At 39.1% G+C, this 19,254-nt stretch overlaps 2 protein-coding genes across 2 annotated transcripts; one reads left to right on the top strand and one right to left on the bottom strand.

Annotated features, from left to right (window-relative positions):
- Positions 1–1,124: 1,124 nt before the first annotated feature.
- saal1 (serum amyloid A-like 1) lies at positions 1,125–8,731 on the bottom strand. The gene is made up of 13 exons (XM_022192865.2): positions 8,583–8,731; positions 6,429–6,628; positions 5,986–6,087; positions 5,766–5,849; positions 5,579–5,658; positions 5,425–5,484; positions 5,231–5,346; positions 4,880–5,045; positions 4,662–4,744; positions 4,356–4,541; positions 3,765–3,919; positions 3,565–3,657; positions 1,125–1,742 (listed from the first exon to the last, which is right to left on the bottom strand). Exons 1-13 carry the CDS (start codon positions 8,584–8,586, stop codon positions 1,665–1,667), a joined length of 1,407 nt encoding a protein of 468 aa, XP_022048557.2. The 5' UTR covers positions 8,587–8,731; the 3' UTR covers positions 1,125–1,664.
- A 1,024-nt stretch (positions 8,732–9,755) lies between these two features.
- LOC127530236 (mucin-2-like) lies at positions 9,756–15,604 on the top strand. The gene is given in 13 exon segments (XM_051952081.1): positions 9,756–9,781; positions 12,034–12,067; positions 12,069–12,117; positions 12,276–12,531; positions 12,615–12,729; positions 13,024–13,114; positions 13,264–13,391; positions 13,492–13,708; positions 13,842–13,967; positions 14,059–14,173; positions 15,018–15,168; positions 15,277–15,390; positions 15,473–15,604. Coding segments are annotated over 13 exon segments (1,554 nt in total).
- Positions 15,605–19,254: the final 3,650 nt, after the last annotated feature.

Below are 19,254 nucleotides of genomic sequence, written 5' to 3'. Positions count from 1 at the left end.
CATTTCACTGTCAGGCAAAATGTCAGGTCATTTAAAAAGAACAGAAAATTGTGCAGGATGAGTTAAACAGAAGAATAAATGACACTCAGCATCAGCATCAGACAGACGTGCCTCGGCGCCAGTGATGTGCATGATGCACCGGGAACAGCCTGCTGTGTTGTGTTCATGGAGTCAGATCATATCAAGCTGCCGTTAAGACTGGCAGACTGACAATGAAGTTTGGCAGGGCAGCAGGAAACATCTGGGCTTCACCCTGATCTCTGTGACATGACGCACCTGGGAGCGAGGCCTCAAGACAGAGCAGCCGGCGAAGTGCAAGTCACTGGCCACAAGCAACCTTGAAAGGCCAAGCATGATTGCATTGTAGCTATTTACAACACAAACAAGACATGACTCGGAAATCAAGGCATCGGTCACCTATGTGCATCACGGGTCTAGTCAAGGCTCAAAACGTGTCTAAAGATGGCACACTTTAAAAGACGTTGCTTCTTTTCTCCCCATAGGGTGACTGTCTTGCATACACTCGGAACCATCTCGGGATTTCCATAAGAAAGAGTGTTCTACATATCAATCCGAGCTTTAATTAAAAAGCTGCTATATTCAGAGAGCCTTCGTAAGCTTGCTGGAAATGCGCAGGTTGCCCAGCTCTTCTCCATGAGTGGGCGAAATGGCACATTTGGAAACCAAATGAGTTCATTGTTGCCAGGCTCAAGCCTTTCATCTAATTTTATTGTCCTTACCGAGTGACTGTCACCCTCTGGTAAACACTTGATGTGGTCATCAGCATTAGCACCATTACTCATATGTTTGAAAAGGTGACTCAATGTAATTTTGTCTAATGTAGACATTTTCAATTAATTTAAAAAAATGTAGGGATTTATATTTAAACAAATGCCCTTATGGGACAGGAAGCTCCATGGATTCATGACGTAGCAGCAGAATTTTTATGTCAAACCAAGCATGAAGTAGAATTAATTTTGTAAATGGGCCACCTTCCTTAGTTTATCCATTTTCTGCATATCATTTTCTCATTCAAACATGAGAATTTCAATGTTCTAAAGATCTCAGTAAATACATTATGACATTTTATGCTGTGATGAAAAAAGTATTATTACACAAAGAGGTCATTGCTATAATGTGCTTTTTATGTAAAAAAACATGAAAGTATATTGGCAAACGTGAAAACATGTTGCATTGTAAAAATCACCTCGTTATAACAACAACCTTTTCACATTAAAACATGATATTGATAATTTTCCTTCTGTTGGCGCAGCAGCAATAAGCTTCCATAGTGAAGACGACAGAACTTTTTTGGGGAAAGAGTGAATCACCTCACTATGAATTGCACATCCAGCCATGATAATAATAATACAATAAGAGTTTCCAAGCACAAATCATTTTAATAAAAGTCTGTCATCACTAAATGCAAAAATAGCACTCTGAGAACAATTGAACATTTTAAACAAAAGCACTACTTTCATTTTCCAAAGTTTAGTTGGCAGCAGCTCACAATGTGAAAACACGTGCCATTAGTGACGGTGTCTTTCCAGTGGAAATGCAAATAGTCTGAGCTGAAACAGGGCCTTTGCAAGGGAAACACCGTCTGCTATAAAAAGCAGTGATGAGAATTTGAATGAGTGCTGAACAGTGATCTGCAGGGAACCTCAGGAAGGAAACCGTGTCCTCAGCACATCTGCCAGTTGGGGATCAGCCTCTGACAACACGAGCTGCAGGTGCTGAAACTGCACAAGGGGAAGAAGGGTTGGGTGGAAACATGGTGTTTATTTTCCACAGGAGCTGGTGGTGCGTGGCAGCAGTCCATCACACATCCTAATCACACATGAGCTCTAAAATAAATCTTCAAGCACTTGCTGTACTACTAGATTCACAAGCAGCAGTTTTATATACAGTTATCCTTCTCATCATCCATCCTCTATACACCGTTTTAACCTCACTAGGGTCGCGGGGGGTGCTGGAGCCTATCCCAGCTGACTCGGGCGAAGGCAGGGGACACCCTGGACAGGTCACCAGTCTGTCGCAGGGCTACATATACAGACAAACAATCATACTCACATTCACACCTACGGGCAATTTAGAATAATCAATTAACCTCAGCATATTTTTGGACTGTGGGAGAAAACCCACGCATGCACAGGAGAACATGCAAACTCCATGCAGAAAGATCCCAGGCCCAGGCTGGGATTTGAACCGGGGATCTTCTTGCTGCAAGGCGAAAGTGCTAACCACTACGACACTGTGCAGCCCTCCTTCCCATCAATCAAAGTTTATTTCTGTAGCCCTTTACAACAGCCCAAAGGGTGACCAAAGTGCTTCACAGTTAAATAATAAGAAAATAACTTAATAACAATATATTTCTAAAATATATGACAAGAAATTTAAAGAGAATTAAAGGTATAATGATCTTCAGGTAATAAATTCATCTGTCTCTTCTTGAAATCTTGAAAAGCTTATATGACATTTTAAACATGGTTATTATGTTTAAAAAAAACAACAAAAACACAGGTATTCTATTTCACTAATATTTGAAAATCAAAATTTGAGAATCTGCTATGTGTGCCTGATAAAGAACTTTAACTATATTCATACATTTGCTTTGTATAAGCTTTTTTCCCAGCTAATCACCGAAAAATATAAATGGGAAAGTACAGGTTGTTATCAGAGGACATGTTTGAAGTGGAAACTGTCAGGATTTTATCGTGAACACTGCATTTAGAAGCAAACAGGATGATCTCTATGGACTCCATACAGTTGTGCTCATAAGTTTACATACCCTGGCAGAATTTGTCAAATGTGCTCCATTCTTTAACAAAAACATGAATGATCAGAGCAAATACAATTGCATGACAATAAATATCTTTGTCTGAACACCAGCCCTAAATGAAAGAAAAATGTTTCCATTAACAAACATATTTGCTAAAAAATAAAAGGACAATATTTCACAAATTTGGCCAGGGTATGTAAACTTATGAGCACAATTGTACATTCAGACTGTCATCAGACTGTGGCTGCACTGCATTGCTTGTTTAATAATGTATAAAGATCTCATTCTCAAGGCCTTTTCGTAAAAGAAAACATGAAATATTTCCATTTTTGTGTATGTGATTGTCTACTTTTCACATACACAACATTCTTGACTCTTAAAGCGATCTGAAGAAGAAAAAAAAGAGCCTCCACCCTTTCTACAGTGTCTGTTTGAGCTCCTTATTATAACATTCAGTTAGACTGTAAATTATTAGTGGCCTGACAAATGATTCTGTGTCTGGTGCATCTCTTGGGAGAGTCAGGAGAATTCCTGTTGGTTTAACTTCTAAAGAATAATCACTTTTAATACTGCTTTATATTTGAGTCAATATGGTATTTGTATGTTCTTTGACAATCACTGTTCAATCATATGTACCGGTAAACGTGTTTGTGTGTGGCTTACTAAGTGTAGGTGAGGATTAAAGCCTTGCTCCTTGAACTCCTATAAAGAATAGGATATTTTTTATTTCATTTACTCCACTACTGAGTGTAATGTTTTACTTAAAATAGTATACCACTTACTGAGGTCTTAAACTTGGGGAGTAAACTGGCTGCAGCTGTGAGGCAAGTCTTCTCTGTCAGGTAGCCTTTCTTTACCAAATCTGCAACCGTGTCCTAAAGTAAACAAAACACACTTCATTGTTATCCTTTAACAGCTGTATTAAGGAATCTCTTCAAATGAACTGTGAAAAGTGAACAGAGTAGTTCTTACAAAATATTACCGTGGGAATGTGAATGCAGAGGTCCGCTAAAAACTCAGCTGTGATCTCTGCCAGAGTCTGGAGCTGTTCATCTTTTGTGTCCTCTTTGTTTGTCACGTCTTTGCACTCACTGTGGTACTGACACACCCGCAAGATGCTCCCAATCAGAGGCAGACCTAGACATATGACAAAGAAACGTGTTTACACAAGACACAAAATGAACATCAGTCATTCTGTAGGGTGAGCTGATATTGTCTCAAGTATTCTATTTTCATTCTTCACTCATAATGCAACTGGACGGTACGCACATGTCCAATGAGTTAAGCTGCTTCCATGTCTGACAAACAGCAGCACTTTAAAATGTGACGTTGATCACCTGACCGTGTAACACCCAAGTGATGCAAGCAGACCACTAAATGTAACTATCTCTGCTTACATCACTTGCTGTGTAGATATTATGATCAGGGAAACGGGGTAGCAGTGGCTCAGAGGTTAGAGTGTTGGACTACTGATTGGAAGCTCCCTGCTGGGGGATCAATAGTTCATAAAAACAAAATAAATTCAGTGTTGACATCATCTCTGTGGTAAAAGTGGTGACCCAAGAAAACTTACTAGCGTCACTTGTGCTGCTCCACTGATCCTGGCATCTATAAAGAGCCTGCAGCACTGCAAATGCCTGAACTAGAATACTCTTCTGTTCATGCAGGACAACTGGAAGATCATTTGGCTGGCAGAGGTCCTCACACACTACGTCACACACAAAGTCCCATACCGCTTTGCCAGGTCCATCAGAGGCAGCTAGAAGAAACAATTTAACAACATCTTATTTAAGAGCTCACATCTGTCCACAGCTGCAGTAAAAACCTTTAACTACTGCAATGTTACGCCAACAACTGAAACTAGAATGATTGGACTCACCAAATACCTGAATGCCCTCATCTATAGTAGTAAGGAGTTGGAGGATGTGAAGGTAAACCTCTACGCCATTTGGATTCTCTGTTCTGTGATAAAATGTTTACACTGTCAATACTGTTCAGCCTGACAGTAACCAACAGGTTTGCTATTAATGGCCGTAATAATCTTGAAACTGTTACAAACTTTATAACATTCTCTCTCTTTCAATTTCAGATTCCCACCTCAGCTGCTTGGCTGCCTCAAGAAGACACGACGTCACATCCAAACTGCTTTCATCATCATCCCCCTTCTCTTCACCTGGCGGAGCTGCGATCCAGCTCTTCATCAGCTCTTCATCGAGGTCAAACAGTTTGTCAACCAGCTCTCCAACCTTCTCAAGCAGGTCCGCTGTCAAGCACGTCAAGTATTTACACACAATAACAGTTTTCAGTGTTGTGTAAATAGTTCAGATAAGCAGCATAGGGACTTTGAGTTATGTAAGCCATCTTGGCATGTCAAACAGTCATTTTTTACAAACATAATCAGCTTATTCTTGGCTTATTGTGGGAAAGAAATGAGTAAAAGTAAAGTACTGTTGGTAGAACTGCACATGATGAAACAGAGGCTGGAGCACACAGAAGTCTGCTGTCGTATTCGCTGAAGCCACAAGGAACAGACGTCTTTCTGGGACACGCAGGTCAGCAGCAATCTGCAAACATCATCAGGAAAGATGAATATTTTTCTATGCTTCTCTGTTTCACACATCTGCAGAAAATGCAAAAATCACCTGCTTGTCTCCAGGAGAGTCGGAGGATCTCGATCTCCAAGAAGAAGCAACAGCACAGCTCTGTGGACAAACAGGGAGTTACATTGGTCAAGATAAATCAGCGAAGTGTACAACATCTATTAAACAACAGTTACAGATGGTGACTTTTACTCACCCTAAGTCTTCATTTTGGCTGAGAGTCACACAAGTTTCAGGAAAACAAGCAATGTTGCCAAGGATTCCTACACTAATTTCCTAGAGAAGAAGAAGAAAAGCTCACAAATATTGCATCAGAAAATAAATACAACCTACAGGATAAAATTCAAGCACAGAATCCATGAACTGACAAAGATTTCACTCACTGTGAGACGTGGACAACGAGATTTAGCTATTACTCCAAGAAGGATATCTGTAGCTTTGAATTCCTGCAGAAAACCAGCGACATCCTACAAACAGGTGGTTATAAATAGTAAACGCATGCATTTCTCTTTTCATTTTGTTCTACCTATCTTTGAACAATAAAAACAGATCTAATCAAACAATGAGGAACATCACATGTGGGACACAGGACAGAAATGCTACCTTATCCATTGCCATATCCCAAACTCTACATAGATCTTCCTCATCATTGTCAGAGAGCTGCATCTGACCGTCAGAGTTTTCCTCTGAATGCTCGGTGACCATCTGCAAGACAAGAATTTTACAGACGTTACGAAATGTTATTAGTCACAGTGTGGAGCAGAGTGGACAATGTATACTACTACAGCATGAAAGCCTCCATCAACTAAGCCCCAACTGCAACTGAAGGATGAATATTCAAGCTCGCTGAACTTGTGGATTCAAAATTGTCTGGTCAAAGAAGACAGTTGTGTTTTCGCTGCCTGATTTATGCTACACCTGTGTTTGAAACAGCTTTGGCAAAACTGTCAAGCTTTGCCAAAGAGCTCAAATTACACCAAGCAGCTCTTTTCCACAGAACTCACAGCTTAAGTACCTCAAATCTGACATAAACAATAACAACATACGTGGATGAGACGAGTCAGGGTGCTGAAAAGCCAGTGTTTGCTGTAAACGGTGTCTCCAATGGCATCCACATCTTCATCGTCTGCTCCATCAGCTGTGTCAGGGGGTGGTGACGGGTTACGGTCCATTACAGGAGAACATGAACCAGCTGAAGATGGAGATCTTTCTTGTTCCACTTGCTCAGCACCATCAGTACCACTGTCTGGAGCAACACACAGTAGTATACGTTAAAGTCAGGCAATATGACTGTAATGTGACAGAGGTTATTAGTAAAAACAGACACACACATTAGGGGTGTGCTGGGTCTCAAGGATCTTTCCATCTATGCTCCAATATGTCGGAATCTGGGTTTCAAACCTGGCTTGCTGGACAGAGTGTTTACATGCTGGACGGACAGGGGTTTGTCCATTATTGCAGATCTTTATACTACACTCAACAAAAATATAAACACAACACTTACTTAACCTTTTATTGTGGGCAGTCTAAGGCACACCTGTGCACTAATCATGGTGTCTAATCAGCATCTTGATATGGCACACCTGTGAGGTGGGATGGATTATCTCAGCAAAGGAGAAGCTCTCACTATCACAGATTTAGACAGATTTGTCAACAATATTTGAGAGAAATGGTGATATTGTGTATGTGGAAAAAGTTTTAGATCTTTGAGTTCATCTCATAAAAAATGGGAGCAAAAACAAAAGTGTTGCGTTTATATTTTTGTTGAGTGTAATAATCACTTGACATCATTTACACAATTACAAGCCAGACTTGATCTCCCCTCTAGTCCTTTATTCTGATATTTCCAAATTATAGACTTTGTCAGACAGTCGTTTCATCAATTTGAGTCTATGCTCAGTCAACACAACTTCTATGTACTTGTGACTAGATTCCCTACTGCAAAACATTTGATTTCCCATTTTGTTGATCTGTTTCGTCCTGAAGCCCCCTCCTCTTGTATTAAACAAGCTTGAATTAATGACATTGGCGAGGACATGTCAGTTGAGCTGTGGTGAGTTGCTTATTAGGCAGGGTGAAGAATTGCTCCATCAATGCCTGACTTCAACTCATGCAGTTTAAAGTCATTCATCGCCTTCACTTTTCTAAGACCAAACTGAATAGCATATTTCCCACTGTATAGATGTAAGTGTGCCAATGGGACGCTTGGCCGCCTCTTTTGGGCCTGCCCTAAGCTCAGGATTTTTTGGAATAGTATTTTTCATTTTTATAGTGATTTTATATAATAGACCACTGTTCCCTGACGCTCTATAGTTTGAGGTTCTGAACACTCTCTGACTGACTCTATCCAAAGCATTACAAAAAGCCTGCATCTCTTCTCCTATTTAAAGGGTCGGTCATCCAATTTACTATTAAATCAATATTTCCAGGGACACATGTTCCTATTAAGGTACGTGAATCTCACTTTCCACTCCCTGTGATATTAATATGGAACATGGGTGAAGCATAGAAAGCAAATGGAATGACTTTACGTTGCCTGGAGCACAGTGTCTCAAATTTTCTATTAATTTTGCACGGCAATTACAAGGCTCAACTTAAAAGCAGGCATCCTGGTTAGTCTTTTGTCACTTGTGTAGCTTCAGATTGTTCCCAGAGAATGTAGAGTGTCAGGATTTGTATTCAGTTGCCAGTTTATTACACAAAGCCTAAACTAATATGGAAAAATAGATTTGCCCTGCTATAACTCTTATCTTCATGTGGGTTATAACGTTCAGGTTCACTGTTAAATTGCATAGGAAGTAATATAATGTTCTGTCTACTCCATTTACGTGATGGCTTTAGGTCCACCTTAATATCACAAACAAAAAGCTACTTAAGGTGTAGCTCTACTGTAGTAACTGGATGTATGTGAAAAAAGTGACCCGCTTTAGCACGTCTTAATTTAATATTTACAACAATGAGCTCGGCTTTCTATAAACTGAAAGGGCTCGGATATTTTGACACACAACCTCGGTTAACAATGACACCGACAGAGCAGCATTACTATACAAATATATACATGTGTGTGCGTCTATGAGTCTAAACAGTGTAGCAGTATGTACATCTAACGTTCAACAGTTAAGCTAGCAGCGGTACATCGTTGTTAAGGTCGGTTTGCTAACTAATGTGAGCTCTCACACATTAACTCGTTCAGTACTCACCCATAGCGACCGCTCTGGACGACCGTAACTACTTGGTAAATATCCGCTGCAATGTCATGGGGTAGTTTAAACTTTTCAACCAGGGCACAGGAATATTTCAAACAACCTCCATTTAGCAGGAGGACCCGTCTGCGCATGTGCGGAACGAGTAAACACGCTGCGCAGTCGCCTGTTAAACTGAATATCGCCCTCTGTAGTGCGCATGTGGAATAACAGTTCAAGAGAGAATGGGCTGAAATCAAGAACAATGCATCATATCCTGATTGTGTGTTTTGTGTTAAAGTTTAACCTGAAAAATAACTGTGAGCTAATATTACTCATTTATTAGACTTTTTAAAATTAAATTTAACCTAAATTTAATTTAATTTTGACCCTCCCAAAAATGGACCTATGGAAAAACTTATGAAATACTGTTAAAACTGTGCCCTAATTTAAGCTGTCTTCTTTTTAAACTCAGTTCTTGAATATTAATTGCACTTTACAGGCAATATAAAAAGTGTAATTATTTATAGTGTAAAAAAAATGCTTCAAAATTTAAATTAATGTAGAAAAAACACTGCAGCAAATTTATGTCCATTTGTCTGGGCTGTTTGTGTTAATTAAAGTCTGTGTTGTACAGTGACACACAATCTGTTTTATGGGAAATGAATACATGTGCTGGATGTTAAATAGCAATATGTTAACAAGGATTGCAAATTCTGAAAAGTTCCGCCTCTAATCAAAAGTGCTAGAGATAATTTGGTGAGTGCACTATCCTCCCTGGATCAACACAGTATACAGTCTCAGACAGGAAGAACTACAGAGTCTCCTCATCATGCAGCTGTCCTGCTGAGGGAGTGGTAGAAAGCCCTGTTTGCACTTGGAGGAGTTTTGACTGGATAACTGTGTGAGAACGTGCGAAATAACCTCATATTTGTTCAAAAGATATAACCACAGACAGTAAAAATACTTATGATGCTAAATGTGTGGAGCGGGATATCAAAGAATCACTCCACCAGCTCGAGGTGTCAACAGCCTCTGAAGTTGTGTAACTGCTGTGACACTGCAGTTGTTAAGAGTTTCAGGTGTTAAACTGGAGGTTAAATACAAGGTCACTGTTGGCAAAACACAAACCAGCTGTCATGAGTCAGAAAGTTTCTCTCTTGCATGTTAACGTGACACTGCAGCCAGAGGATGACGCTCATCAAGGATGTAGCACAGTCAGTTCATTTGTACATCCTGTGTTATTCATGATCCAGATGCAATTTAGATAATGCACCATATGTTCTGAACACATTAATCAAATATTAACTTTAGGCTGTATCATTTTATGATATATTTTGAGTATGGGTGTCAGTATTGATTAAAGGTGTTCTGGTTTTCTTTGAGTAAGGTTTTAGCTTTGTTTTTGATGTTTCACAAATCCCTGAAACATAATTTTACCCCGACAACCACAAACTAATAATAATTATAATAATGATGATGGCAATCTAAGGGCTAAGTATCAACTGAGAACTGCAACAAGTCTCACCTTTACTATGTGTTATACACTCTCAAATAAAAGCACGTTGAAATGCCAGAAACTGCAAGACATAAACGCACAACAAATAAATTCAAAGTTACAATCTTAATATCTTGTTAGAAGATGTATAGAAAATATGCATAAACATTTGTCAGACCAAAGTCTTCATTCAGTTCATTTCTGTTGAGTGGACAGCTACCTCAGTTTAATGTTTAAATAAACACAAAGACTGTGCCCTCTATACTAAATATATTCTGTGGATTCTAGAGTTATTAATATTGTCCTCCTTCATCCCCATGGTTTATTTTTCCAGTTAAAAATCGAGGCTTTTATTTACACCGAGCTTATAATACGCATTGTTTTAATTGCATTAGCTTTTTTTAAAAATTTGACAGCACTTCTGGAAATCGTTATTGAATTCATTCTCTGATTATCTTCTGTCCTATTTGTGAATTTAACTGTTATATAATATATTTTATAGAATATCGACTGTATTATTGACTGTATATTTTTATTAACCACAATATCTTTTCTATATTTTTACATTATTGCTGTATTAGTGCACGATGCTGCAAACTTCACCAGTTTATGGTGTAGCATCTAACTGACACTCAAAAAGTAAAAACAGTATGAATGATTAGTTTATGATGACTTTTTTATTCGGCAGTTATTAGAAGTTAACATGAAAAGTTTTGTATAAATTCTTGCTGGCTGTCTTGTTTATAATCTTAGTGCCTGTTTAGGGCAGTTCCTTTTTCATATCTTCTTTTAAATAATTTGAAACTGTCCTGTTAGCATCCTTGTTTTTTTGTTAAAAAACTTAAAGTAGCTCCACAGCACTTCGAGTGTTCAATTAGCTTCAATGGGTTAGTAAAAAAAAAAAAAAAAACGTAGACAGACTAATGCTAATAACGCTAACATCAGACTTTTTTTAATGGACCATGTTTAAACCAGCTTCAATGTTTGCTGAGTTTCTTCTGAATATTAAATGGTCAGATTAATTAAAAATAACCCCCCCTAAAGCTACAAAAAAAAATGAAATAACACATTCAGACTGATTATGTTTTTACCTTAAATTCCTTAGGTTGTGTTTTAAACTTCTTTCAGCACTGAAAATCACAGACCTGCTTATTGATTCCCCACAAGTAGGTATTAAAGGACCAGCGTACACTGCCAAAAAATTCAAATAATTTTGCAAAACTTGTACTAATAAACAGAATATTATGACTTTACAGTGTTGGATAGTCGTGTTGTCAAACATGAATGTAATTTGGATGGATCCTTTGTGGAAACACGGATGGTATGATGTTTGTCAAAGAGCCACTTTCTTGTGAAAAAAGTAAAGCAGATGACAGACAAGGGGATCCAGGCTTTGTTTAAAGTAATGCTTTGGATCACGCAGGTTTGAGGTCACTGTTGGTTGGTATTAAAGTCATTCTCTCTCATGAGATCTTTGCTTTCATTGCAGTTCTGTAACTGTGACATTGGAATCATTGTCAGGGCCTCAATCTTTACAAGAAATAGTTTTGTTATTTATTATTATTGTATTGTGCATCATTATCATGTATTGGTGATACAAGCTATACCTGTCTATCCTGTTTATCCCTGTGACAATGACTTGTTAGAAATTTCTCTGTCTTTATCAAAGAGTGAGTTTAATATGGACAACCCCACATAATAGTTTTTATTGCTTTCCATTCTTCTAGAAATAAAGATTCTTAATTGTACTGCCAAATTGTTATTTGTTCAATAACGACATAAGGAGGATGTAAGAGTCACTTATATGGGACTTGAGAAAGGCGTCAGACATCCATGTTTGCCATGTCTTGGCAATAAAACCTCAGGTCCCACTCAGAACAGAGGGGTGTGAACAAAGGTGTGCAATCTCAATATAAAGGGCCGTCAAGCTGGGTGTCACTATTACCTGCTTTGGTGACGGGAAGCCCACAGTGGCAACGATGAGGTGGAGATCTGTGTGGTTGTGTTTCCTGGCTTTGTCCATCACCAGTGTCATCGAAGTCCAAGCCAGACTGGGTGAGACTCCGACTGTTTAGGGTGTTGTGAAATTTTTTCTCTAAACTTTAATGGTGTAAATAAATTTGGCTGCTTAATTAATACAAGAGAATGAAAGATACTGTCTCAGTATGAGTTTTTTAGTGACTTAAACTTGCATCTGTATAAATGTTTTCCAGTCCACAACCATGTCAGCAGCATCTGCAGCACCTGGGGCAGAGAGCACTTCAAGACATTTGATGGTGATGTGTACCAGTTTCCTGGTATGTGTGAGTACAACCTGGTCTCCGACTGCCACGAGTCCTACCAGGAGTTCTCTGTGCACATGAAGAGGACAGAAAACGATGGAAACCTTACAATCAGTTACGTGGTGGTCACCATCAATGACCTGTCGTTCCACCTCAGTAAGGCTTCGATCACAGAAAATGACGTGCCGTAAGTGAAAAAACAACATATAGCCTGTGAAAGTAACAGATATTTGTGTTTTATAATTAAAAACATCTTCTCTTTCTTTCTAGTATCAATTTGCCATATTACAAGGCAGGAGTGCAAGTGGAGAAAAATGCAGTTTACATCAAGCTCCAGTCCAAAGTTGGCATCACTGTCATGTGGAACGGTGACGATGCAGTCATGGTAAAAACTGTATTATGATCATTCAGACTGCTTCATATTGTGTGTTTCCTGAATGTGCGATTGGAACACACATACAGATGCTGTCATATTTATGTATTTATTCATGTGGATGATATTTAAATTAATTCCAAAGGATTCTTTGGACAAAAAACTTTGCAGAAGAAACAATATAATAATTATCAAAACCACCCGAATACTCATTTTACTTTAGAATACATTCATTATGTGTTGTATTTGCTTTTTGCATTCTTTAAGTGTACATGGTGTTATTATATTACTTTCTGTCCATTTTAGGTGGAACTTGATCATGAATATGCTAATCTTACTTGTGGACTTTGTGGAGACTTCAATGGTGTTTCAGTCTACGATGAGTTCGTTCATAATGGTATATCTGCTAATTCATTCTGTATTTATTCACGTAATCTGCTACATTTGGCTTGTCAAGTCACTTTTATTTGTGTAGTACATTTAAAACAAGTCGATCAAAAGCAAATGTACATGTCTGAAAGTGTGAAAAAATGTAATCATATGCAGGTCGCAAAATCAGCCCCATTGAGTTTGGCAACAAACACAGAGTCCATCGTTCAAATGAAGATTGTGAGGACCCCTATGAAGAGGAGGATGAATCGCTGGAGTCTGTGTCTGAGTCATGCAAAAAGTTTGTGAGTTCAGTATCCAATTAACTAATATAGATGTAATGATATGTAGTACAGCAGAGTCACCTCTGTCATGTCTGCTACCCGACACTTTTGTCCTTTTCAGAAAACCATCTGTGAGGAGATGCTGCGTTCAGAGTCCTGGAGCTCCTGCACTACACTGATCAACCCTGCATCGTACATCCAGGCCTGTGTGCAGGACATGTGTGGCTGCACCAACAGCTCAGAAGACTTCTGTGTCTGCAACACACTTTCTGAGTTCTCCCGACAGTGTTCCCATGCAGGAGGAGAACCTCCCAGCTGGAGGACGCCTCAGTTCTGTGGTAATGTTTCCTGTTCTCCATCTGTTGGATTATCATCTTTGTGATTTAGACATTATGGGATGGAGAGAGAATTAAAGCACAGAAATTGCCTCATTTACAATAAAAGGTTGAGTTGTACCACGTATCTTCACAGCTAAACAGTGCCCGTTCAACATGGTTTATGAAGAGAGCGGTTCTCCTTGCATGGATACCTGCACACATCAAGACACAAGTTCACTGTGTGAGGACCACAAAATGGACGGCTGCTTCTGTCCTCCTGGTTAGTGATCTTCACATCTGAGTGCCTGTTTACATAAAACACTCATCATAGTTTCACTCATAATTACCTTCACATGAACTGTCCACTTCAGGAACTGTGTTTGATGATATTTCCATGAGGGGATGCATTGCTCAGTCTGAATGTCAGTGCAAGCACGGCAAAGTCTATAACTCTGGAGAGATTTGCCAACAGGACCGAGAGAAATGGTAGGTCGAATGTTTTATATTGTCCACTGTTTTATTATCTCCAAACTTCCATTTTTATCCAAAGTTTTAGAAAAAGTAGTTTCTACCCAGCTTTTATCATTTATGTGTCATAATGACATCTTTGAAAAATTTCGATCAGGTTTTAAAGCTCTTCACAGCACAGAAACTGCCCTCCTGCCCACTTCTAGCTGCTAACAGAGGAGAGAGCGCAATTTTAATTCTTTTAGACTGAAGTGCAGCCTTTGACACAGTAGACCACACCATTTTAATCGACTGTCTTAGATCCTGGGTTGGTGTCAGAGATGCTGCAATTGACTGATTTTATTCTTATCTTTCAAACAGAATCTTTTCGGTGACCACTCCTCCTCAGATCCTATTGCTTGTGGTGTACAGCAAGGTTCAGTTTTAGGCCCAGTTTTATTCTCTATTTATATGCTCCTGCTCGGTCAAATTATCACGTGTCACAATGTTTCTTTTCATTGCTACACAGACAACATATATACCTCCCGCTGCGACCTACTGAAAGCCCAGCATCTGTTTTTAACTGTTATAACGATGTTATGAACTGTTGGATAGCACAAAACTAATTACAATTAAACAACTCCAAATCTGAAATCAGACCTGTCCAGGGTGTCCCCTGCCTTCGCCCGAATCAGCTGAGATAGGCTCCTCTCTTTTATTTCTCTTTTATCACTATATTCTACCTGTCAAAGCACTTTGTGAATGTTCTTCTCAAGGGTGCTATACAAATAAATTATATTATTGTTACTATCATTATAATGTAGGCAGAATGTATTATTTGTAGTGGGGTGGTTTTTCATCAAAAATCATTTGGGTTTTTCAGTACATGCCTTGAGGGCCGATGGGCTTGTGAGAGTCTTCAAACTCCTGCTACGTGTGCTGTTGAAGAGGGTTCACATGTAACTACCTTTGATGGGAAAACTTACACCTTCCATGGAGAGTGTTACTACACTCTGGCCAAAGTGGAAAGCAAAGTGAGCGAGCTGTAGCTTAGTCCAGTTCAATGGCAGACAATACACAATCAAACGATGAAGTAAGTACTTTATTTTTCATTTATTGTATTCACACTATGTATATTTCAGGATGCTACAAGCCCAAAGTTTACCATCCTGGTCCAGCTGGTGCCTTGTGCAAACCAGGAGTTTGACACTTGTCTGAAGAACGTTAAAATCCTGCTAAACAATGACAAAAACAATGTAAGTTAAATAATGAAGTCATGATATTAATTCACGCTATTTCTGGAAACACAACACTAATGATTGATACTGTTTTATTCAGGTATTAACCTTCACTTCTGATGGCACAGTAAAGCAGAACATGCAGACCATCAGTTTGCCGTACCACACAGGTATGACCAACAAATGGAAACTGAATGAAATATACTACTGTGAGCTTTCATTTAGGCTGTGAGAACAGAAGATAAACTTACTAATTTGTCAATTCTCTTTATTCAAAGGAGACATCAATATATTCCATGCCTCATCCTTTCACATCGTGCTTCAGACCAGTTTCGGGTTACAGATTCAGATCCAGCATGTGCCTCTCATGCAAGTCTATATCAGCCTGGAACAGAGCTACAGAGCAAAGACTCGTGGTAAGTTTTACATTTGGTTGAACATGAAGGAATATTCCATCTCAAATCATCTCTGATTTCCTTAAAACTTTTACTATGCGTATTTAAATTGGTTGATGAAATTTTAGAATATGTCTTTTTTTTTTAAACTGCCCACTTCAGACACTTTCAATGTTTTTTTCACACACTGAAATTTGAGGCTAAGTTATCTCAGGAACTATTTCACTCTTTTTTGTCATTGTGCCATTTATTTGGAGTCTAACATACTTTACAGGTAGATCAAATAGTCTCTGATTATGTGGGAGTTCAAATATGAAAAAAACTGAAACATGAAAGGTGTTAAATTCATTTTTTTTAGAAGTTTCTGCTTCACTGTCTCAGATTTGCCTTAAATCTTTCTATCATAACCTCCCATAACATGACCCCACTCCTCTTTAAAAATATTTAACTCTAAACTAGTTTATGTATGACCCTAGATTTTACACGCGGTCAACTCAATCAATATTCAACACTGTAAAATAAATCTTGTCAAACTGAAGATGGTCAGATGTGGGGCATTCGAATGACCCATAAGTTAGGACTAATATGTATACTTACACATATACGTAACTTACTGCTTGCTGCATATCTGAAATGATATGGCGTGATGAAGATGGTTACGGTGTATTTGGAAACAAGTTTCACGATACACAATCATCACAAAGGAAAGAAATCAAAAGATTATGTGGAAAATGGTCAAAGCTACTATAAAATCAATTTATGCTCTCTTGGATTGTTCAAAAATAAAATACCTGCAATACTTGTAATCTTAATTTTTTATAGTATTTTCTGTAAAACAGTCTGTGATTCTTGGGGCAGTGCATGTTGGTCCCACAGGACAGCAGGTCTTTGCTATATCTGGGCCAAAAGCACCAGGAGGAGGCCCTGGTTACTTAGCCTAAGTGAGATTCCTTCATATTGTGGCTGAGAGATGAGGAAAGACCTGATCAGGAAGCCTCCTGGGTGAATTCAATTGGAGGTTTTTCTGACATGTTCAGCTGATATTAGACATCAGGGTAGACCCAGAACATGCATAAGAGATCATATGTTTGGTCTGACCTGGGAATGCCACAAGATCCCCCATGAGGAGCTGGAAAGCACTGATATGTGGAGGGAGGTCTGGAACAGCTTGCTTAATGTGCTGTTACTCTGGATAAGCAGCAGAAAATGAATGGATTTTCAATTTACTACAGAAAATGCCGCCCAACAGAAAATTTCAATATCTTTGGCTGTTAGCCCCATTGTCTTCTGAAACCCATGAATCCCGACCAGCAAACAAATCATAAGTGTGGTTTCACTCAGTATTTGGCTGTCTATATAGAAATGCTTACATGATGATTTCAGTTTTATTCTGATTTCCTTGTGAAATATTTGGTTTCTTCAGGTTTATGTGGGAACTACAACATGGTTCTGTCTGATGACATGAAGACTCCTCAGGAGATCATTGAGGGAACTGCAGCAACTTTTAGTAACTCCTGGAAGGCCAACCTCATGTGCCAAGACAGAGCGGAACGACTGGATGACCCCTGTTCTCTCAGTGTGGAAAATGGTAGCTAAAAGTAGTTGTTTTATGTGTCAGTCAAGTGCACTGATTTCTATGTTGGACGTGAAAACATTTTTTTTAATGCAACTGAATAGTCCAGTGCAATTTTAGACACTGAAAACTGGGTTGTTGTTGTTGTTTCCCTTATTGAAGAGAGGTACGCCAAACATTGGTGCGGTTTGCTGCTTGGCCCAAACAATACCTTCACACAGTGCCATTCAGTGGTGAATCCTGAGATATACTACAAGGTACAGAAACACCTTTTTGTTTGTCTTTTACTGAATCTGATGGAAATGTAATTCTTTAAAAATGTTTGCTGTTTTCTGCAGCGATGCACTTATGCGAGCTGTAACTGTGAGAAGAGTGAGGCCTGCCTGTGTGCCGTTTTCTCCTCCTACGCAAGAGCTTGTGCATCCAAAGGAGTGTTCTTGATAGACTGGAGAGAGAAAGTGTGTGGTAAGACTTCTTTTATTGTGTTTTGGTACAGTCAAGTAATAATTTTTGCAGTTCGATTAAAATTTTCCCATGTATTCATGAGTCATACAGCTGTTACATGACCATCTTTACATTTTGCACAAAACAGGTAAATACACAGAGAGCTGCCCAGCATCTCAGACCTTCTCTTACAAGCATCAGAGATGCCAGTTGACTTGTAAATCATTGGGCTCAGTACAGCAGAGCTGCACCTCTGACTTCTTGCCCGTGGATGGCTGCTCCTGCTCTGAGGGTCTCTACCAAAATGAAAAAGGTATCTGCGTCCCCATGGAAAAATGTCCCTGTTACCATAACGAAGTGTACATTAAGCCAGGAAAGTCCATCAGCATCAAAGATGAGCACTGGTGAGTCAGCCCAAGACTTCAAATAAATTATCTAAGGATTCAGAATGAGAGCAATGCAAGCAGTATAGAAAGTCTAAAACGAAACTACATTAAGCAACTTTTGATTTTATCTTATGTATTTGGTATCTTTTTCTAGTGTGTGCACCAACGGAGTGCTTCATTGCCGTTCTTGGAGACTCCGCTCATCAGGTCAGTTTTGTTTTTAATCTCCTTTTCTCCTCAATTCGCAGACATTTGGTTGATGCAATGTATATTAAAGCAGTTACTACTGTTGTTACAGCATGCCGTTCTCCAAAAGTATTCTTCAACTGCTCTGCGGCGGTTGCAGAAGAACTGGGACTGCAGTGTGCTCGAACTTGCTTAAATCTGGATAGCGATGATTGCGTGAGCTGCTTTTGCTGCTTTGTCTCAGTTAACCTCTAAAATAACTGAGTCTCATTTATTTTTTCTCAATTTAATGTGTGAACAGCATGTTACACAGACCATATGGTCCACAGAAGACAAATACACATTACTTTCCAGACAGTTTTAGACAGCCATTTACAGCGTCAATAATCATAGTGATCCTTCTATCTTCCCAGGATTCCACAGATTGCGAATCTGGCTGTGTGTGTCCTGGTGGCCTCCTTGATGATGGTAAAGGTTCCTGTGTCAAAGCAAATGAGTGTCCATGTCAGCATAATGGCCATCTCTATGTCCCAGGAGCACAAATTCCTAACCAGTGCAATACCTGGTATGATCATATTTTATCAGAGCTATGATATTAAAGGGGAACTTCGTTTTTTTTCAACCTGGGGTCTGTTTTCATATGTCATTTCATACATGTGAGTGATGGAGAAATGAATTTTCGTCATAGCTCCAGTATTTAGCCAGGCAGGCAAGTATGGGGCAACCTGCCCCCCCGTGTTAAAGTGATGCACAACTGTTGCATACTTTTCGCTAGCTGAGCTGCGAAGCTGCCTGCCTGGCTAAATACTGGAGCTATGACGAAAATTCATTTCTCCATCACTCATATGTATGAAATGACATATGAAAACAGACCCCAGGTTGAAAATAAAACGAAGTT

Source organism: Acanthochromis polyacanthus, chromosome 8, assembly GCF_021347895.1.
Source record: "Acanthochromis polyacanthus isolate Apoly-LR-REF ecotype Palm Island chromosome 8, KAUST_Apoly_ChrSc, whole genome shotgun sequence".
Classification (NCBI taxonomy): domain Eukaryota; kingdom Metazoa; phylum Chordata; class Actinopteri; family Pomacentridae; genus Acanthochromis; species Acanthochromis polyacanthus.
This window is presented reverse-complemented; position numbering and strand designations above follow the sequence as displayed.